At 39.6% G+C, this 19756-nt stretch overlaps 1 protein-coding gene across 1 annotated transcript; it reads left to right on the top strand.

The window, feature by feature from the left end:
- The first annotated feature begins 1559 nt into the window (after positions 1-1559).
- Positions 1560-14072, top strand: klhl24a (kelch-like family member 24a). Its single transcript, XM_086173093.1, has 8 exons — positions 1560-1847; positions 3266-3382; positions 3494-4338; positions 5695-5879; positions 9453-9571; positions 12562-12750; positions 13510-13698; positions 13785-14072. Exons 2-8 carry the CDS (start codon positions 3308-3310, stop codon positions 13983-13985), a joined length of 1803 nt encoding a protein of 600 aa, XP_086029219.1. The 5' UTR covers positions 1560-1847; positions 3266-3307; the 3' UTR covers positions 13986-14072.
- The last annotated feature ends 5684 nt before the right edge of the window (positions 14073-19756 follow it).

The following is a 19756-nucleotide window of genomic DNA, read 5'->3' as shown; positions in this document are numbered from 1 at the left end:
ACCCATAACAGATTTTTCAAATATTTTGTCTGCATCTGTTTAATGTGTAAATTCTAGCCTTAGTGTTCCGTGATTTGCAACTAGTTCCAGATTTACAATAAAATAAAGTACATTAGTCTGATAATTTGACTAATTTTCTTTCTTAATTTACATGGTGTTGTGACTTTGGAATTTATTATCCCTTGTCACATCTTCTGTCTCCTTTACCTGCCAGTGAGATGCTGATTCACAACCTGTCTGGTATCATAATTTGTAGATCTCCCTCATTTGCTAGGATGATTGATGGTGCGGACCAGACCGACATATTGTCCCTGTAGGACTTCCTAGACATAGACAAATGATTGTTTGAAAAAATGTTGAGTGGCTTTCTGGTGACAGAGTCTGTCACCATCCGGTGTTGGAGGATTACTAAGTCAATTCAGGTGAAGTTGAGTAGAGATGGGATACTTATGTATAACTTGAATGTTTGCATTTGACTGCTTAAAATTTCAACACAACTCAATTTCACAGAAAAATATTGTTTTTCCTTTTCTTTTTCTTTTTTGACAGTAGAATTCTGCATTGTGACAACACACTGTGACATCACATGTACTGAATTTATAGATTTTTTTCTCCTTTTTTTTTTTTAAACCAAACTTACCAAACATATGTAGCTCACTGCGGATAATCCAGGATATTATTTGTCTATGTAAGCCTACATATATTTTGCTTAGGTGATGCCAATTCTTTCACTTAATGTCAAAATTCTGTATCATTTCGCCAACAGTACATTCATTTAGAGAGCTTAATGTAAGAGGGAAAATGAGTACTTAGTTCACCACTGCCTGAAACATTTCATGTAAAGGGTATATAAATACAGCACTGAATGTTTTTGCTGACGACAGATGTGTTTGCGTTTAACTTTTACATTAAAAAACAACCTGTACGTTTTTACCCACGCTGTAGTAAACACGTGAGTAAAGTCCCGGTGAGGAGTGAAGCGCTTCTTGGAATTCAGCTGGAACCTCTCAGAAATATTTTGCATGAGCGAAAAAAAAAGAAAAAACGTTGTGACTTCCTTTGTTAATCAGGCTCCTCCTCACTCACCTGATAAATAATAAAGCCAAACGTTTCACCTTGTTTTCAAAAGTCAGTGGGATCATATTACACCTATAAACATATTCATCTGTTGTTAACTCTTGCTTGACGATGTAATTATTACCCTACACCTTTGTATTTCCATGTATGCGTGTCTATGTGGATACTATAGCGAGTCACGCATGTTGGGGTTTATGTTGATGTTTGTTTATACACAAATGTATGTGTAAATATCGTGGTGGTGTCTGCCTATCGGATGTGTCACACCATTTATTTCCTGCGTTGCTCAACTTGTTATTACGAGTTTTTTTCCCCTCCACCACGACTTTGTTTGCAAACAAAGGAGAGCCACGTGGAGAGCAAGGGGGGGACTGGGACTTGTTGTTTCTCTCCGCGCTCACAGGTAAGCGGAGGGTCGTGTGAACTTCATTTCCCACAATGCACCATCAACCAGCCGTGTGGCTGCAGTGGGCAGAATGGTATTTTTTTTCCGTCTGACAACTATATACGGGTTCAGTGTTTACAGTTAGCTAGTTTCTGTCCCAGCGCTTTGTCTAACAAGTCACCCAAAAGACAAAATGTCGCGGCGGTGTAACCGCACACAGTATGACCCATAACTGTTCGACGGTCGTTACTTTAAAGTTTTTTTGGTTGATTTTCAGAAGAATGGTTAATGTTCTTTAGTCTTTTTGTTTTGTTTTTTGTTTTGTTTTTTTTTTGCTTCTGCCACTTCTTGTAAAGAGGGAAAAGTCAAGAATCTCCTTCTCCGGGTAAGTATTTCCCCCAATTCTCGATATGTTTTACTTTTTTCAAGTTTTCAATAGTAACTTATCGAAAATACATTGTGTAAACAAACGGTACATTTTATATCAAGGGTTAACGGTCGTCACGAGGCTTTTCCCCTTTGTCTGACTAACCGTCAACAAACACCGTCTATCGAGTGTTTCTTTGGAACTTTGCCTTATTACGTACATATACATTCATTTCATCTCACTTCAATGATTGCATGATTCTAAATAACAACTTTCTTGAGTGACTTCAAATAATTGACTTGCTTCTGTTTCGTTCCCGTTTATGGTTGATACACACAAAGTAAACACAATCATAACACCAAACATAAAGCAGTATGATCACATGAATATTTTATGGCAGAAACTATATTTTGATAAATACATTGGTTGAATGCAGTGTTTTATGTCATATTCTTAGTTGACTTTCGTGTAAGTTCATTTTGTTAAAATTAATCTTTAGAAAATAGTGTGTCGTGAGGCGGAGCTCTTTTCAAACCTGCCCTTCGCCAGGGAGGTGTTGCTGACGACACTGGCAAATAACACACGTGAAAAGCCTTTGCAGGGTGCCGATTGTTAGAAACAACCTAAAATTGTGACCACGTTGGACCCAATACTTTGTATCTTTGACAGAACAAATTGTCACCTCTCAAGTGAAGTTTGATTTCCTGGATACTATGTCAGTGCTTGTGCTTAAAATCACCGTGTCTAATTGTAGAAATAGTGACGATATGAACACATTTCTCAACCATTGAAGAATGATTTCTGATATATTATTGTTACAGTGCATGTGTTTTTGAACACATTGTAATTCTTAATCCCTTCGACTACTTAAGGTTTTTATCCAGAAACAATTCCTCTGAAATCCACACGTATATCATAAACAGAATGTGATTATCTCTTATCAGAGCATGCACCGTTGAAACAATGATTATGTATTCCCTGGTGGAAATTCCTCCGCCCCCTCTCCTGCAAAACAAACTTGACTGACAAGTAGGTTGGCCCATCTAACTGTTGCTCAACATCTTTCCTACTTGTGTTTCTTTCGTCTCTCATCAGGTCAGTTGTGCCTCAGGGCACAACTGTTATTCAGTGATGAGCTAGAGGAAGTGTCATGCAAATTTTTGTGCAGCTCAGATTTCATACCCTGAAACGTCAACTCTGTTTTATGGCATTTCACCATGGATTTAGAATATTCATTTGACACTCACATATCTCCTTATTTCCTGAACATGCTGTTTGTGGTTTTTTTTTGCATGCTTTGTTTGTCTTGTTTGACTGTGTGATCTTGCCTCTTACCCTCCTACAACATTTGACCTAACATCCTTTTTAAAAATTGTACACAATAGTATATGTTGTAAATTTATATTTACCAATAGCAGTGCATCTCTTCATTTTAGGTTATACTTAAGTTAAGAGCGGATCTACAGTGTGTGGCCGCAATGGTTTTGATTCTGGGTCGACGGATGAACAGGGAGGACCATGGGATCAGAGAATCACCAGCTGTAAAGCGAAAGGTATGACTACAAAGCTGGATGTGTGTAGCCCATGTCTTTTATCTTGCAGCATTTTAAATAACACAAATGCAAGCGTGCATATTTTACAAATTTCAAAAATGTGTTTCTCAGGTGTTTGATGTTGACCCCAAGACTTTAGCCAGCCAGGATGTCCTAGATTTCTGCTCTGGCTCATCCCACTCAGAGGGCATCTTACAGGTTTTCAATGAGTTTCGTGACTGCCGCTTGTTCACCGATGTGGTCATCAGTGTGCAGGGTCGTGAATTCCCCTGCCATCGTGCAGTGCTCTCCGCCTGCTCCTCATACTTCAGAGCCATGTTCTGCAATGATCACCGAGAGAGCCGCGAAATGCTGGTGGAGATCAATGGCATCCTGGCCGAGGCAATGGACTCTTTCCTCACCTATGTTTACACTGGGCGTGCCAAGATCACAACTGAGAATGTTCAGTTTCTCTTCGAGACCTCCAGTCTCTTCCAAATTACCACATTGCGTGATGCCTGTGCAAAGTTTCTGGAGGACCAACTGGACCCATGCAACTGCCTGGGTATCCAGAGGTTTGCTGATGCCCATTCCCTGAAGCAGCTAGCCAGCCGCTGCCGCAGTTATGCCCTTGCAAACTTTGCAGAAGTGGCTCAACATGAGGAGTTCATCGACCTGTGCAGGGAAGAGCTGGAAGAGTACATTGACAGTGATGAGCTGTCCATTGGTAAAGAGGAAGTGGTGTTTGAGGCAGTAATGCGATGGGTATATCACAGTGTGGAGCACAGAAAACCCATACTGAAATCTCTGCTGCAACACGTTCGTCTACCCCTTCTGCATCCCAACTACTTTGTCCAGACAGTGGAGGGAGATTCCCTCATCCAGAATGCTCCAGAGTGCTACCATCTTCTCCATGAGGCTAGACGCTATCATGTATTGGGGAATGAAATGATGTCGCCGAGAACCCAGCCACGCAGGTAATTAGAAAAGCAGGTTTTTTGGTTCCTATTCCTTCAGTGGACCACAGACATTTAGTGAATAACCCATAATATGATGTTGTTTGGATGGTAAGTGTTCTAGGTAAATGTATTTTTTTCATTAAATCTGAGAGATTTCTTTCATGTAGTTTGAATCATGTATATATTTTACATTGTTAAAGAATCCAAATCTTATTTAATCTGTTTTTTAATAAATTTCCACTGTGAGAACAGGGTCTGAGTGAAATAAGAACTACAGCTTTTTAAGTTATGTTCCACTTTTCAGATGTAAACGTTAGAACTTGAAAGGTGAACCGAGTAAGCTAAAAAATTGCAGATTTACCTGTTTGTATGAAACAGAGATACAGTGGGGTTTTTTCTGCTGAACAGACAAGCTTAGGTTTGACAGATCAGTGTTCTGTTGCTCTAATTTCACAATACAATGAAAGAGGCAAGACATGACATCCACAGACTTCTTCCCTTATAAGAAAAAAAACTACACTATTCACTGTCACGAAACATGGAATCTTGTTCTCATACCACTGATCTAAGACACCTGACTGTTATGTGTTGGCACTAAATATCTGACAAAATGGCACTGTCACACAGAAATAAGTTTAACACATTCATAAACTATTAATAATATTCTAATAATATGGCAGAAGCGAGGCAAAGCATTACAAAAAAGTTAGAAACCGATATCGCTGCGGTCAGCTTTACAGCAAATAACAGTTTTGCAGTTGTCCTGTGTAGCTGACTCAATGGAGAGGCAGTGGAACAATGCCAATTGTCAAGAATAAGGCTGTGTGACGAGTGTGTCAGGTGTATTGTGTAGGTAGCCAGGCAGGATCCGTCAACCAAGCAGGCAATTCCTTCTACTGCTGGCTTAGTTTGCCCTGAGGCCTAATTCTCTGCTGCTCATAACAGATGCCAGATTCTCCCAATTGTGAGTCACTGCTGCCTCGACCTTTATTCTATTGGGAAGAACTTACCGGTAATTGATGACATGTAAATAACATTGCGTGCACCGACATATTAGGCTAAACAGGTCCAGGACTTAACTGTTACATAGACACATACAAGCATGTATACAACAGGCTTCATCTTGCGAAGTTAACAGCCGAGGAAGTTCTTGTAAAAGAAAAGAAAGACAGAATTGCACTGCCAGCACTATCCAGTGGTGAAATTTTGGCCAAAATATATACTGGCAATATCTGTGAGTGCAGCACTTAATTATTTCCCAAGTAAGGAAGTGCTCAAATCCACAGCATCCAATTTTAAAAGCCAAATACTGAAGTACTATGACGATGTTTGTGATCTCCCTCCACCTGACCTTCCTTTTTTCATTCTATTCAGGTCAACCGGCTACTCAGAGGTGATTGTTGTGGTGGGGGGTTGTGAAAGGGTTGGGGGCTTCAACCTGCCCTACACTGAATGCTATGATCCAGTAACAGGAGAGTGGAAATCACTGGCCAAACTGCCCGAGTTCACCAAGTCAGAGTATGCCGTCTGTGCTCTCCGCAATGACATTCTCGTGTCAGGTAGGAACCCACTGCATTCTTTACTTGCAGTTCTTATCTATAGCTGATAAGAGTATAAACATATTGGGCTGGTGCTCGAGTATAACTGCATTTACATGTCTTTTCATTGAAGTTTTTTTTAAATAGAGGTGTGACCAGTTCATTATTTTAGAAGTACCTTGATTGGTTTTTACACTCAAGACCTGTGTCAAGTCCCAAATCTAGATATGCCTGTTTCAGTCAAATCGCAACTGTCTGAAACTATTGATATTAATGATAGTGATCAAAACTCAAGTCAGTCGTGGTCAGTTAAAGTCTTGTGTCAAGAGCTTTTATGATTAATTTGAACTTCGGTCTGAAGTTATCTAATTTGGAACTCGAGTTTGACTCCAGTCCAAGTCATCTAACTCCGATCACGTGGTGCAATTTCAAAATGACTCATAACTTAATCTTGATTTCGTATCGGCTTGTATCCTTCAAAGTCCAAATTGAGTTTTGATTCCAAAACTTAGATCAGATCCTCATATATTTGTACATTATGTTGCCTTCTACACAAATGAAACACTTGAAAGTAAAAAGTGCTGCATTTGTAAAGCATGTAATTTTCTCGGTGGGCTTGACTTACAAACTAATTACCCAGTGGAGTGGCAGAAAAATCAATGCTGGTCTTCTGCCTTGAGATATTTTTATAGCACAAGTGTATTTGAGTCATTGGAAAATATGAGAGCAACATCTGGATACTCTCTCCAGTACAGAGAATGTCCCCTGTTGGCCAGCACAGTATTTCTCTCTTACTCCTGGCCAATCATCAGGGTAATCACCATTTCCATCTCATTCGACTGTTCTGCTTTCTGTAATTCACTGTATTTGATTAGTATTTCAAATGAAAGTATTAGTTCTATGCACTGATCAGCCAGCAAGTTAACCCCTTGCTACAAATCCTTAATTAGGGTTTGATCTGTCTGAAACATCATAGTAGTTCATAGGTTCGCAGTCTCATTTACAGGCAAGAAGGATGTTTTCTTTTAAGGGACTGAATGTGAACTTTCTCTGTTGGCTCTGCTGGGATTCTCCAGGATTCCCCCAGACCAAAAACATTTGGTGACAGTGACAGAGTTAATTGTTTTAAGATCTTATCTGGCCTTGTGGTTTACTGGTGACCGGTTCAGGGAATTGCTCTTGTTTCTCTAAAGTTCAACTTGGACTCCAGCAGGGCCAGTGTTTTTCAAAATGAACGATCTGTTTGAGAGGTGCTGAGACTATTACTTTAATCATTTTACGAGTTTAGTATGGATCGGGCTTAGTTCTGTGGGGAAAAAGTATTCCCAGTGATTATCTTCACCATAGGTTAAAAATTTTAATGGAATGTTCATCGTTCATGGTTTTTACCTGCAATAAAATACAGGCCAAAAACAGATGTTGAAGCAAATAGGGAAGAGAGGAAAACAGAATAGTCCCCCTCAGCAGAGACTATACTGTGTTAATGCATTTCTATGTTCTCACTCTGCCAAGTCCTCACGTGTGCTCCCCATCTGCCTTCAAGGACTCTCTGGAAAAGTCAGCATACACTTCCCCCATATTTCAGTCTCACAAATATGCAACCATGAAGTATTATTGCAAATCTTGAACATGTACATTTTCAGTAACCCATTTCCTTATTTGGGCCTGCCACTAGCTAATCCTATTTCTTTGGCTATTTTTGCTTTTAACTTCTCTTACATTTCTATGATGTTTTGAACTTCTATACTTTTCCTCACTTTCTGTAATTTTCCTTGAGAGTTTCAGCCTCTAGCACAGCTGAAGTAAGCCATGTACATAAATAGGACGAGCCGTAAATGGTGCATACTTTCCAAGCCTTAGGCCCCCGGTAACTGTCCTCATCCATTGCATTGAAAACAGTCACTTTGGGTACAAATGCAAGAGACATCAAAATTGCCAGAGCAATCTCAATCAGTTTAGTCAACATCAAGTTATATTATTCTTGGTTTAATGTGATGTCATAAAAAAATTGAAAAATGAATGTGTTCTTGGAGGGAGAAAAAACATAAAATCTCATAGTTAGACCACATAGACAAGAAAAGCCATCTCTCACTTTCAAGCTTTCTAGTAAATTTTAAGAACAAGGACTGGGGGCAATTCTCCTTTCAAACTGAGCTGGTTGAACCTGACCACCATTTTTTTTTTAAAAACCAGGTCTCTAGGTTCAGACGCCCGTCATTATAAAACAGAAGCCCTGGGGGCAGCAGACTGTCTGGCGTTTCCCTGCCAAAAATTTCCTTCCTTCCTTTGTAGCCTGTCATCTCTGTGTTGAAACTTAAAATTGCATGTCGCCCCACCAAACAATTGGTAGGGCTAATATAGGTCTAATATTAGCCCTATGGGCTAATATCATTCGATAACTTGTGAGGAAGATCAGGAAACTTTTACTGTAGAGAAGCCTGCTTCCATTCCCCAGCAGTTCTTTTTTTACTCTAGTTTTTTACAATACTTGAAAACATTTTGTTTGCATTTGTATTGAAAAAATACTGCGACAGCTATGTTTACCCTGGCCTGTTATCATTGTCCCTTCATCATTGCTCCATAACCACACACAGGCCTTCAAAACAAAACACTTAAGACAAATAGCAGACATTCCTAGGCCCACATCTTATGAATTGAGAAACCTTTTATTTTAGCATGTTACAGTACAGGTTTTTAAGTGAGAAGCTCAATGCAATAAAGGATGGTGTGGTTGTTTGAAAAAGGATTTGAATAATTCCATTGTCTTGCCTTATCAACTGATACTACCACCATGTCATTAACTTATTAAGCCATGGTGTGAAATAACACAAATCCTCACTGATCCTTCTATTTATGTGCTCAAGTCATTTTGGTATCCTTGTCATCCCAGAATATAACTGACTGAATTATGATTCTCTGATGATTAAAAAAATACATCTTTATCTAATATTATTACATTATTATATGTTATTATTATAACACCTGCTACATTACTCATGAGCCCAGAATAGTGTCTTGTGTGTCCGTTAAATTACAATCACACTAATATATGTTTCTTAGAGAAAATTATCTTGTGTTCACCTTGTTTGTAAAAAAAACACATTTTTTACTCAACGGGCTGGGGGTTCTAGTCGTCAGGTGGTTATTGCATGGGAGGTTATTATGAGTAAACAGCTCTTGTCAAGACTTGTTAAAGTTTGTCTGTGTCACGCTGAAATCTTTTGGATCTGCTGCCGAACACTGTTATTTGTAGAAAAAAAATCATAGTGCACTATATGCATCACATAAAAGTTGAGATCTTATGTCATTTTGTTAGCATCAAATGAGCCAATTTGTTTTGCTTTCAAAATAAAAATGTTGATGCAATTCTTACCAATGCCCTGGCTGCTAGGGCATTGGTAATTATCAGCTAGGCCCCAGCTGATAATTTCGCTAACATTTAAACATTATTTAAAGGTTGTGTTGTCAGCAGGTCAGATCTGAATAGAAAAATAATTTAATAGCACTTGCCCGAGTTGTCGGATATCTACATAATATGCATAAATATTGTAGCTTTTGACAGAGTGTTTATGATATTACTTAATGTATTTTCAGGTGGTCGTATAAACAGCAGGGATGTCTGGATGTACAACTCACAACTAAACCTGTGGATCAGAGTGGCCTCTCTAAACAAAGGCCGTTGGAGACACAAGATGGGTGTCCTACTGGGCAAGGTAGGTTACATCCTCAAGGTGGACAGGCATTTTGGTCATTAACAAAATATTTCTTCAGACAAGCTTGAAATGATAATAAAATTCATTTCAAGTCAACTTCACACAAATTTTGTTTCTAGGGGAAAACTAGGAAACAATCATGCAGTTTACCTGAAATCCTCCTATATAGAAATGTAGTTTTATCAAAACATGTATTCCGCCTCATGAAATGGAATGAAGACACGTCACAAGAAGCGCAACCATACACTTATGTACTTGCCTTACTTTGGTGTAAAGCTGTGAGTCAGTGCTTTAATGAATGAGACAGTCCATCATCACTATAGCCTATTGTTAGTGGTGATCTCCTTTTTTTCCTCAAGTTCCAGTACATGCAATAATGTGTCATACAAGTGCTACACATAATCACTCACATTTTTACATTCGAAAGGTTGCATACTTCCATACTTAATATAAATGTCAATAACTGTCTAGTCAAAGCCTGGTGATGCATACATCAAGGAATATATAATTTGGATGTATTTTATGTTCCCAAATATAAAATTTGGATTATATTTTTTTATATATTCATGGACTTGTGTGTCTTGATGACTGATCCTTGATCACTACTCCTGTGCTTGAGCTATTTAGAGTTTGAAGCACACTGCCAGCTTCTAAATTAAGGGCAATGGGAGTTTAATGGATGTGTGCCAGTATCTTACTCTTCTAAGTAAGGGACATGGGTTTTTGCGGCTTTGCATATTGTGTATACTTTACATGAATTAATTAGACATTGCACATTCACTGAAATAATCTGTTTTTGTTTGATTCTCGTTTCTCCTTGATTTCCAAACCTGTTCATGTGTTAAAATACCACTGATGTTTATCCCCCTGTTGCAGTTCTTACATCTCTGTTTCCTGTGCAGACCCACAATTTGTTTCCATTACACCTTCAAAGCTGCTATGCAAAATAAGAAAATAAAACACACGCACACACACACACGTATGTACAGTGCTTGTAAATGCTCTGTTGGACTGGTCGTGTATTTATAGTGTGAAACCAAAAATAGGTCACAACATGTTTTCCGTCTCCTGGTATGTCTGCAGTCGGGCACAGCTGCCTTCATCAGTCATGATGTATCACTTTATTTTTCTCTATTTGCTCCAGTTTGTTTATCTTTCACCGTCATAAGATAGGATAATACTTTATAGATCCCCATAGAGGAAATTCTTTTGTCACAGCAGCGTAACAATAACAAAAAATATGAATGTAAATAAAAGAGACAATTGAAAGGACAAAGACAGCAACAAGGATAAAAATAGATAATTGACATGTATGAATGAATGAGGTAATGAGATAGTGATAGCACAGATGCACCTCCGGTGGGTCAGTGTCGTGTGCCGTCCAGACTACTATTATACACTCTTCAGTTATATGGAGATGCTTCAGATAAATTTGAAAAATACAAACTTTGTGAATCTTTGCATTTCATCATTAAAGTTTTCATTCGGTGTCTTACTGAGAGCAGTAAATCATGCTTACACAATGGAAGCACCTAATCTAAATGAGTGAGTATTACAAGCATTGTGTTCAACCTATAATTCATTCAACTGCAAGCGTTACAAATTTCCAAAAAGGGAAGCCCAGAGGAGCAACATATTTTTAAGTAACTGGATTGGAGTGACATATTAACCTTTCATGAGTTATTAGTAATAGTCAAGACTTTTAACGTGAACTAATTTCACTTCCATCTTCTGCAACTGCTGGCCCATCCTTTTTGGATTTCAAATGTTGTTTAGGGAATTTTGCTTTTAAAGTACATTATAAACAGAGGTACATCAAAATAAGCTGTCGTGCAGCTACATTTTAACACACACATGGTTTATTAATTTGATTTTGTCCCCGAGTGTTTGGAAAAGTCAGATCCGAAACCACATCCAGGTCTGACAAAACACTCACATTATCTGTGTGATCATTTTTGCTGATGCCAACATTCTCTTTTTCTGACTGTTGGAATGCAGGGTTTACCGGAATAATATGCATTTTTAGCAAAGGACTTTAAACAGCAAGTCTTTGAATATAGCAATAATTTTCTTTTTTTCTGTGTGATTGTAACATTAATTCTTTTATTGCTTAAACCAGGTTTGTTTTTTGTTCATTCCTCTTTGTGAACTAATTAGCTTGATCAACAGTTGATATGTAGATTTGCCAAACTCTTGATTGCTTTTGTTAGATGTTGACTCTACCTGAATTGTGAACGAACAAATAGGCTCCTATTTCTCTTGTTTTTTTTCTGTTTTTTCAGTTGAAGTAGGCAGAACTACCACTTCCCTTTTTCTCACTACCCCTCCCCTTCTGCCACATCTTTATGGCTCATTGTGGAGAGACAAGAAAAGCCTAAATGCTTACTGTTGCTGTTGTTTATTGACACCCTAGTCTTGCTGTTGCAAGACCACATTGTCAATAAGCATTTTACCATTAATGCTGCCTTGTGCTTTGCATATCTTGTTTTCAAATGTATTCTTTCTTATCCTTTAAAGGGGAAAATAACTTCAAAGCCAAGAAGTGATCTCACTTCCTGCAAATGTTCATGTGCCCGGCTGTTTTGCCTCCCATTATTTTCACATTGTTTTTGTTGATAGCACTGGTCGATGAGTCAGCAGATGGCAGTTTTTAAATTTCATGCCACATATTTGTGAATGTTTGTTTATTTTTGTGGTGTAGGTTTGACTTCCTATACAACACACGACTGCACTTTTTTGGCTTCCTTGAACATTGCGACAATTGGGTTGCAACGTGTCTTTACATTAAACTGAAAAAAATATTTGTAGTTAAGCATATAATATGCATTACGCACAAAATGCGCATTACATATTTACCTATTTTCACACACATATGTTCATTCACTGTTCTCAATTTACTTCACCCAGATTTTTTATTCTTGCTTTTTGTCAAACACAACATACATATGCAACTCATGATTCCAAATTGTATTTTGTTTGTCTGCCTTCAGGTTTATGCTGTGGGTGGCTATGATGGCCAGAGCCGCCTCAGCAGTGTAGAGTGCTATGACTCCTTCTCAAACCGCTGGACAGAGGTTGCTCCAATGAAAGAGGCAGTTAGCTCCCCAGCCGTGGCGAGCTGTGTCGGCAAGCTGTTTGTCATTGGAGGAGGTCCAGATGACAACACTTGTTCAGACAAGGTGGGAACAAAACACGAAATGTTTTATTGAGATTACTAGGTTGCCTTTTGTCTCAAATAACTTTTTTTTTTGTAATTGCTACCTCAAAAGATGCAACAAAGTCCCATGACCAAACTTTTCAGTGAGTTGTTTGAACAGCTATTTTTGGACCAGAAAGCATTATTAAATGAATGCTTATTCATGATAGGTATTGCGCATGAGGATACAAAACCTGGTACAGCCATTGTTTCAATGGCAGAATTGTACTGATGTGTGATGGCTGTCTGAAACTGGCTGGTCTGGTTTGTCCATATCCAGTGTTTTTCTGCATTAACAGCATCCACATATAATTTCCATGCCAACACCGACTGTGTGACAGACAACGTGCTTCCATAAATTAAATAATATATAAACAATCATATTGTTTTTTTTCCAACTTCAAGTGACACTATGAACCTCAGTCTAGGTGGCCATACCTATTAAATTAATTATATTTTTATTCTTTCAAGAGCTTTATTTCTTGAGTATACAAGGCCTGATTTATACTATGTGCCTGTATTGTTATAATGAGTTACATTTTAAATTATATTTCTTCATAGCAATACTACTTTGAAGTGAAGTTCAAGAATTAGGCACGTAAACCCAATGAATTGTCAGCAAAAGCAAAGTCTAAGCCGTAATGCTTTCTCATTTTCTCCTTTATTTTTCTTACAACCTGTCATACATTATATTTGTCTCTTTTTTAATTTTCCCAAGTCTTCATGTAAATTTATGTCACAGGTCCAGTGCTATGATCCTGAGACAGACACTTGGTTACTTCGGGCCAACATACCCATTGCCAAGCGCTGTATCACAGCAGTGTCCCTCAACAACCTGATATACGTGTGTGGTGGTCTTACCAAATCCATATTTTGCTACGACCCTGCAGAAGATTACTGGATTCATGTTGTACAGACATTCAGCAAACAGGTTAGAAGTAAAAATCAGTAAGTGACCTCTTGAGCTGTTCAACAGCAGGTCAGAAAGGTTTATTTTTTTTCTATTTCTTCCTTCAGGAGAGCTGTGGGATGTCTGTGTGTAACGGTAAGATCTTCATCCTTGGTGGCAGAGGAGAAAATGGTGAAGCGACGGACACCATCCTGTGCTATGACCCATCATCAGGCATCATCACAGGAGTAGCAGCAATGCCACGGCCAATCTCCTACCATGGTTGTGTAACCATACACCGTTTCAATGAAAAGTATTACAGACCATAACCATAACACACTAAAACAATGCAAGCGTTGTAGATTCAAGTTCATCCAATCCACATCACATATGTAAACAGACACTATTCAAGTATACAGTGTCGTCAACAGCATTCTTTTCACAGCATCCTGTAGCAGTACTCAGTGTGGTGCTGTGAACCTCTTTAGCTTCTGTATATAGGCTCTGTCCTCCTATGGAAAAGCTCAGTGATTGATTACACGAATAATACTGAGAGTGCTGAATAAGACAGGTCTGTGTTATAGTGCCTGCATAAGAAATGTGCTGGCTTGGGGAGATGTAAATCGTGTTGAACAGGATTTTGAAAATTCTGTTACATGTGCAGATACAATTGATTACTACTGTAATTTCTGGACGATAATCGGCGACTTTTTTCACTCCCCTAAAACATTTATCCTTGTCACATCAGACAGATTGGACCACATAGGAATGATGAAATGACCGTGAAACTCTGAGTCCATTCAACACCAAAGACGACTTTGACGGTTTTAGTGTGCAGGAGGAAGCCCAAGATAGCAATCGGCAAGCCGCTGCGGCTTATATTGATGTGCGCTCAATAGTCCAGAAATTACGGTACTGCGGTTTATAGTTTCAAGATAGATTTTTTGGATTTGAAATTTGGGGAAGCCTCGGCAGTATATTGTAACCACAATATTTAAAAATTATTGATTGGCACCCAAGTCAATGACAATGGTTAATTATGACGAGGATCTTAGGCCTCCCTAGCAAAGAAATCATATTTTGAAGCCCCAAGGAATTATTTGCTTAAATTACAAGTGTTTTATATGTGTTTGTTTCAACTGCAAAAATAAGAATTCTCCAAGGTTAATAAGTAAGAACAACTCCCTAAAGAGGAAACTAACCTAAAGCAGAAAATTGATAATTAACTATTAGATTCAGATTGCGATTTAAACAACCTGTTTTCTCTATAACTGGACAGAATAACAACCTCCTTAAATCCCTGCCTCTGATGGACTTTATTGATTACATAAAAAACTCTTGTCAGCACCAAATGTTGATATAAAGTTACTATCCATCCATCCATCCCTCTTCCGCCACTTAATCAAAGTCGGGTCGCGGGGTCAGCAGCCCGAGCAGACCAGACTTCCCTCTTCCCAGCCACATGGGCCAGCTCTTCTGGGGGATCCCAATGCATTTCCAGTCCAACCAAGGAACACAGTCCCACCAGCATGTCCTGGGTCTTCCCTGTGGCCTCCTCACAGATGGACATACCCGGAATACCTCCACCAAGAGGCATCCATGAGGGATCCTGACCAGATGCCTGAGCCACCTCATCTGACTTCTCTACGTGGAGGAGCAGTGACACTACTCTGAGCTCCTCCTGGATGGCTAAACTTCTCACTCTATCTCTAAGGCAGAGTCCGGCCACCCTGTAGAGAAAACTCATTTGGGGTGCTCGTATCCACAGTCTCTTTCTTTCGGTCACCACCCACAGCTCGTGACCATAGATGAGGGTGGGAATGTAGATCAACCAGAAAATTGAGAGCTTTGCCTTGTGGCTCAGCTCCCTCTTCACCACGACAGACCATACAAAGAAATGAAATGAATCAGACTTACAACCAGCAATGTGGACCAAGCTCTGACACCAATCATGGAGGGACCAAACAGCCCGTAAAACGGTGCTCGGTACCCCACAGTCGGGAGCACACAGTCCCCACAGGATTGCCCACGGCACATGGTTGAATACCTTCTCCAGATCTAGAAAACACATGTACACTGGTTGGGCAAACTCCCATGCCCCCTCAAGGACCCTGCTAAGGGTATAGAGCTGGTCCATTGTTCCAGGACCAGGACGAAAACCACACTGCTCCTCCTGGTTCTGAGGTTCAACGACCCGGCGGACCCTCCTCTCCAGCACTGCTGAATAGACCTTACCAGGATGGCTGAGGAGTGTGATCCCTCTGTAGTTGGAGCATACCTTCTCCACCCCCAAGGCCCCACTAAGAGCTATTTTACTGCTTTCGCAACTTCAGTCAGGGAAATAGGTTGGTCCGCTCCAGAGTACCCCGGCTCTGCTTCCTTTGGAAGCCTTTTCCACTGGATCGAGGAGGTCTCGGAAGCATTCCTTCCACTAATCTACAACGTCTCGATTTGAGTTCAGCAGCACGCCGCTCCCACTGTACACGTGTTGATGGAGCACTGCTTCCCCCTCCTGAGTCGCTGGATGGTGGACCAGAATCTCCTCATAGGCCCCAGATGTCGTTCTGCATGGTCTCCCCAAACTTCTCCCACACATGAGTTTTTGCCTCGATGACCACTGAAGCAGTGTTCCGCTTGGCCTGCCGGTACCTGTCAGCTGCCTCCGGAGCCCTACAGGCCAGAAAGGCCTGTGAGAACTCCTTCTGCAGTTTGACTGCATCCAGAAAGCGGGTCAGAGGGTTCTCGCCCCAACAGGCACCGACCGCCTTACAGCTGCATGCCCCATTCGGACTCAATGTCCCCAGCATCCCTTGGGATGTGATTGTAGTTCTGCCGGAGGTGAGAGTTGAAACCCCTTCTGACAGAGGACTCTGCCAGACGTTCCCAGCAGACCCTCATGTTACATTTGGGTCTGACCGGCACCCTCCCGCTTCCTCTGGAGTCAGTTCACTATGAAGTGGTGATCAGTTAACAGCTCCGCCCCCTGTTCACCCAAGTGTTCAGGACATGTGGCCGCAAATCCGACAGCACGACCACAAGGTCGATCAAAGAACTGTGGCCTAAGGTGCGTTGGTGCCAAGTGCACATAAGGACACCTTTGTACCTGAACATGTTTATAATAGACAATCTGTGATGAGCTGTCCAGTAACCAAACAATGTTCAGTTTCAGATCTGGAGGGCCATTCCTCCCAAATCCCGCCTTTCCAAGTCGAGCTGTCGTCCATGTTAGCGTCAAAGTCACCCAGTAAAGGGAGAGGGAGAGGGAGAGGGAGTTCCCAATAGGAGAGCTTTCTAGGAGCCCCTCTAGAGACCCCAAGAAGGTCGGGTAAATTGAACTGCTGCTAGGTGCATAGCCGCAAACAATAGTCAGAGCCTGTCCCCCCACCTGAGGACAGAGGAAGGCTACCCTCTCATCCACCGGGTTGAACCCCATGTATAGGCAAGGGGGGCAATCAGTATGCCCACACCTGCCCGAACTTCCTTGGTTTCCTGGTTTACTCTGTTCTGACATGCCTTATCAACTACTATATTCGTTTTCCTTCCATTCCAGCTATGTTGCCTCCTCAACTTCTGGACTTGTGAGCTATACTTTGCAACTTTATGATTGACATTAATTCAATTATTTTTTTAATTTTTAAATTATGCTTTTCTGTGCTGTTTTTTATGTGTAATTGTAGTCGAACATGCCTGATTGATGTAGTCCTGTCAATGTTAGTTCATTATGCTTGCAGGTTGGTTTGTAGATGTGAGAAGTCTTTGTAGAACAAACTCAAAGACTGCTTTGCAGTGGTATGCAAGTAAGTCTCTGTGTTTGCTTATGACTTTTATGACTGTGGATGAGCTGAACGCAGAGGTTTATCAGTGAGAGTTCTGGCCTAAGGGATCAGCATTGCAGAATTGTCTCTGCTAGCAGAACTTTTAACTAATGCTGGTGCCCCACACCTCTACACTTGCAAACAAACTCTTAACTCGGGGTAACCAGTAATACCTCTCGGTGTGTATGTGTTCACTAGCCAGCTAAGGTAGCATGTATTGGAAAGCTGCACCTCTGTGATGGAGAGCCAAGAATCCTGGAAGAGGAAGAGGTTTTCATAATATGGCTTGTGGTCAGTAGAAGTCAACTTTTACAAGAGGTAATGATAGAGTAGACATGTTGCTGTGAATATAACTTGTTCTTGTGTACCTTGAATTTAACTTTTATCTCCTTAGTCGCATGATGTGTTTTCTTGAAACTAAGAGCCCCAGTTGTGCACTTTGAGAGAATCTTGACAAATGTAGATTATATTACTATGTTTTTTTGTTTGTTTGTTTTTTACTGTATCAGTAAATCTTCTTTGCTTTCATATGACATTTGGAAGAGATAGTCAAAAAGTATGTCAAACTCCTAATGTTGGCCGCATCCTGCTATGGGTCTCTTTTTGCAGATGTTTCAAATAATCGCCCCATTTAAAGTTCCATAATATTAGGCAGTCTATAACATTTGATTTACTACTAGTTTATCTATGGCTTTCTCTCCCTGGACTTGAAAAGATTTGTGGAATATTGTGATTATAAATTGTATTGTAAAACAATACATTTTCCAAATTTGAAGCATTACAACTACTTTAAAATGCCTAATTCAGAAAAAAAAAATATTAGTACACAAGGCTGTGTAGCCAGATTTAGATTAAAAACACATGTCTTAATTTTCTTTTATATTAAAAAAAATGACAGCATAATATCAGAGTAAGACAATATCTGGCATATTTGTATATTTGGTTGCCCAGAGATTGCGACAATAGCACAATGTTGAGAACAATGCAGAGAGAAGCAGTGCATTACTTCATTCTTTGTCTAATCTTGATGTGGCAACTGGACTGAACTTCATTTCCGAAATGAAGAATTCTCTCAGATGGGAGGTGAAAGACAAAAAAAGGCCAGTTACCAAGACAAGATTTGATTATGATGAACCATGACATGGATAACTGAGAACCTTCACTGACATCACGTCAACTTCATAATTATTTTCTCCCTGATAACAAATAGGGGTGGCAGTAGCTTGAGATAAACTAGTGTCAGTGCAGTAATAGAGAAGGAGACCTCCTAACACTCCTATTGCAGATTCATTCAGTGGGGCAACAAGGAGAGGCTGGGGGTTGGGGCAAGAATGTGATAAAATATCTGAGAAAGATTGCTGAAAAAATATTATTTTAGTACCTGTGTGTGTCAGTCCCATTGAGAGTATTTACTCTCCCATTATTTACTCTCCCATTGAGAGTATTTACTCTCAACGGGGCATTACGCTACCCTCTTATTTTGACTCTGATTTGTATTGTTTGCCTTTTAGATTCTGTCAGATTTTGTTTGTTTTGTTATTGTTTCACTGTTTTTTTATTCTTTTAGCTTGCTGCGGTGATTTATTTGTGGAACTGTTTGTTTCAGGAGTTTAACTCTGAGCCTTTAGAAAATGATATTTGTGAAAGTGGAATTTGTTAAATCCAAAAAGTGATAGCCCTGTGTAAACTGTGTGTTGAAAATGGGCAGATGTTATGTTATGTGCCTTTAAAAATAAAGAAACATCCAGAGGTAGTTGGGGATTTTTTTTTTATTTGTTTGTTTCTACAAATCTTTATTATTGTGTGTATTACATTATATTTTAATGTGTCTTTCTCCTCAGATCTTGTTAAAATGTTTCAGTTTTTTTCACAATTGCAATATGCTCATGTGTAAAACCTTACTTGTTTAAAAGGAATAAACAATAAACATATTCTTTCAATAGAAAATCTGGTGTATTTATCTGAGAAGGTTGTCTACGGAATGTGATTTTCACCTTAACATTCAACAGAGATTAAGGAAACACGTATTAGTACATGGACATAAATACCTGTTATGGTTTAATTTCACAAGACTTGATTAGATAGATTTTTGCATATTGATATTTAGTTCCTGTTGGCATCTTCAACCAAGCATGAAATTATAAGTCAGCATGGAGAGGAACAGAAAAATCAATGAATGTAGTTGATAAACAAAAGCATGAAATCTAAAATATTTTAATTACAATTAAGCCGGCCTGTGCAGCTCCTGAACATATTGTTCCTGAAGCCAAGTTATGATTTGTATG

The sequence above is a fragment of the Fistularia commersonii genome, chromosome 25 (genome assembly GCF_037954325.1).
Source record: "Fistularia commersonii isolate RoL2024-O1a breed Wild chromosome 25, RoL_Fcom_v1.0, whole genome shotgun sequence".
In the NCBI taxonomy this organism is placed as follows: Eukaryota; Metazoa; Chordata; class Actinopteri; order Syngnathiformes; family Fistulariidae; genus Fistularia; species Fistularia commersonii.
The sequence above is the reverse complement of the archived record's forward strand: the minus strand, read 5'-3'. Positions and strand labels throughout refer to the sequence as shown.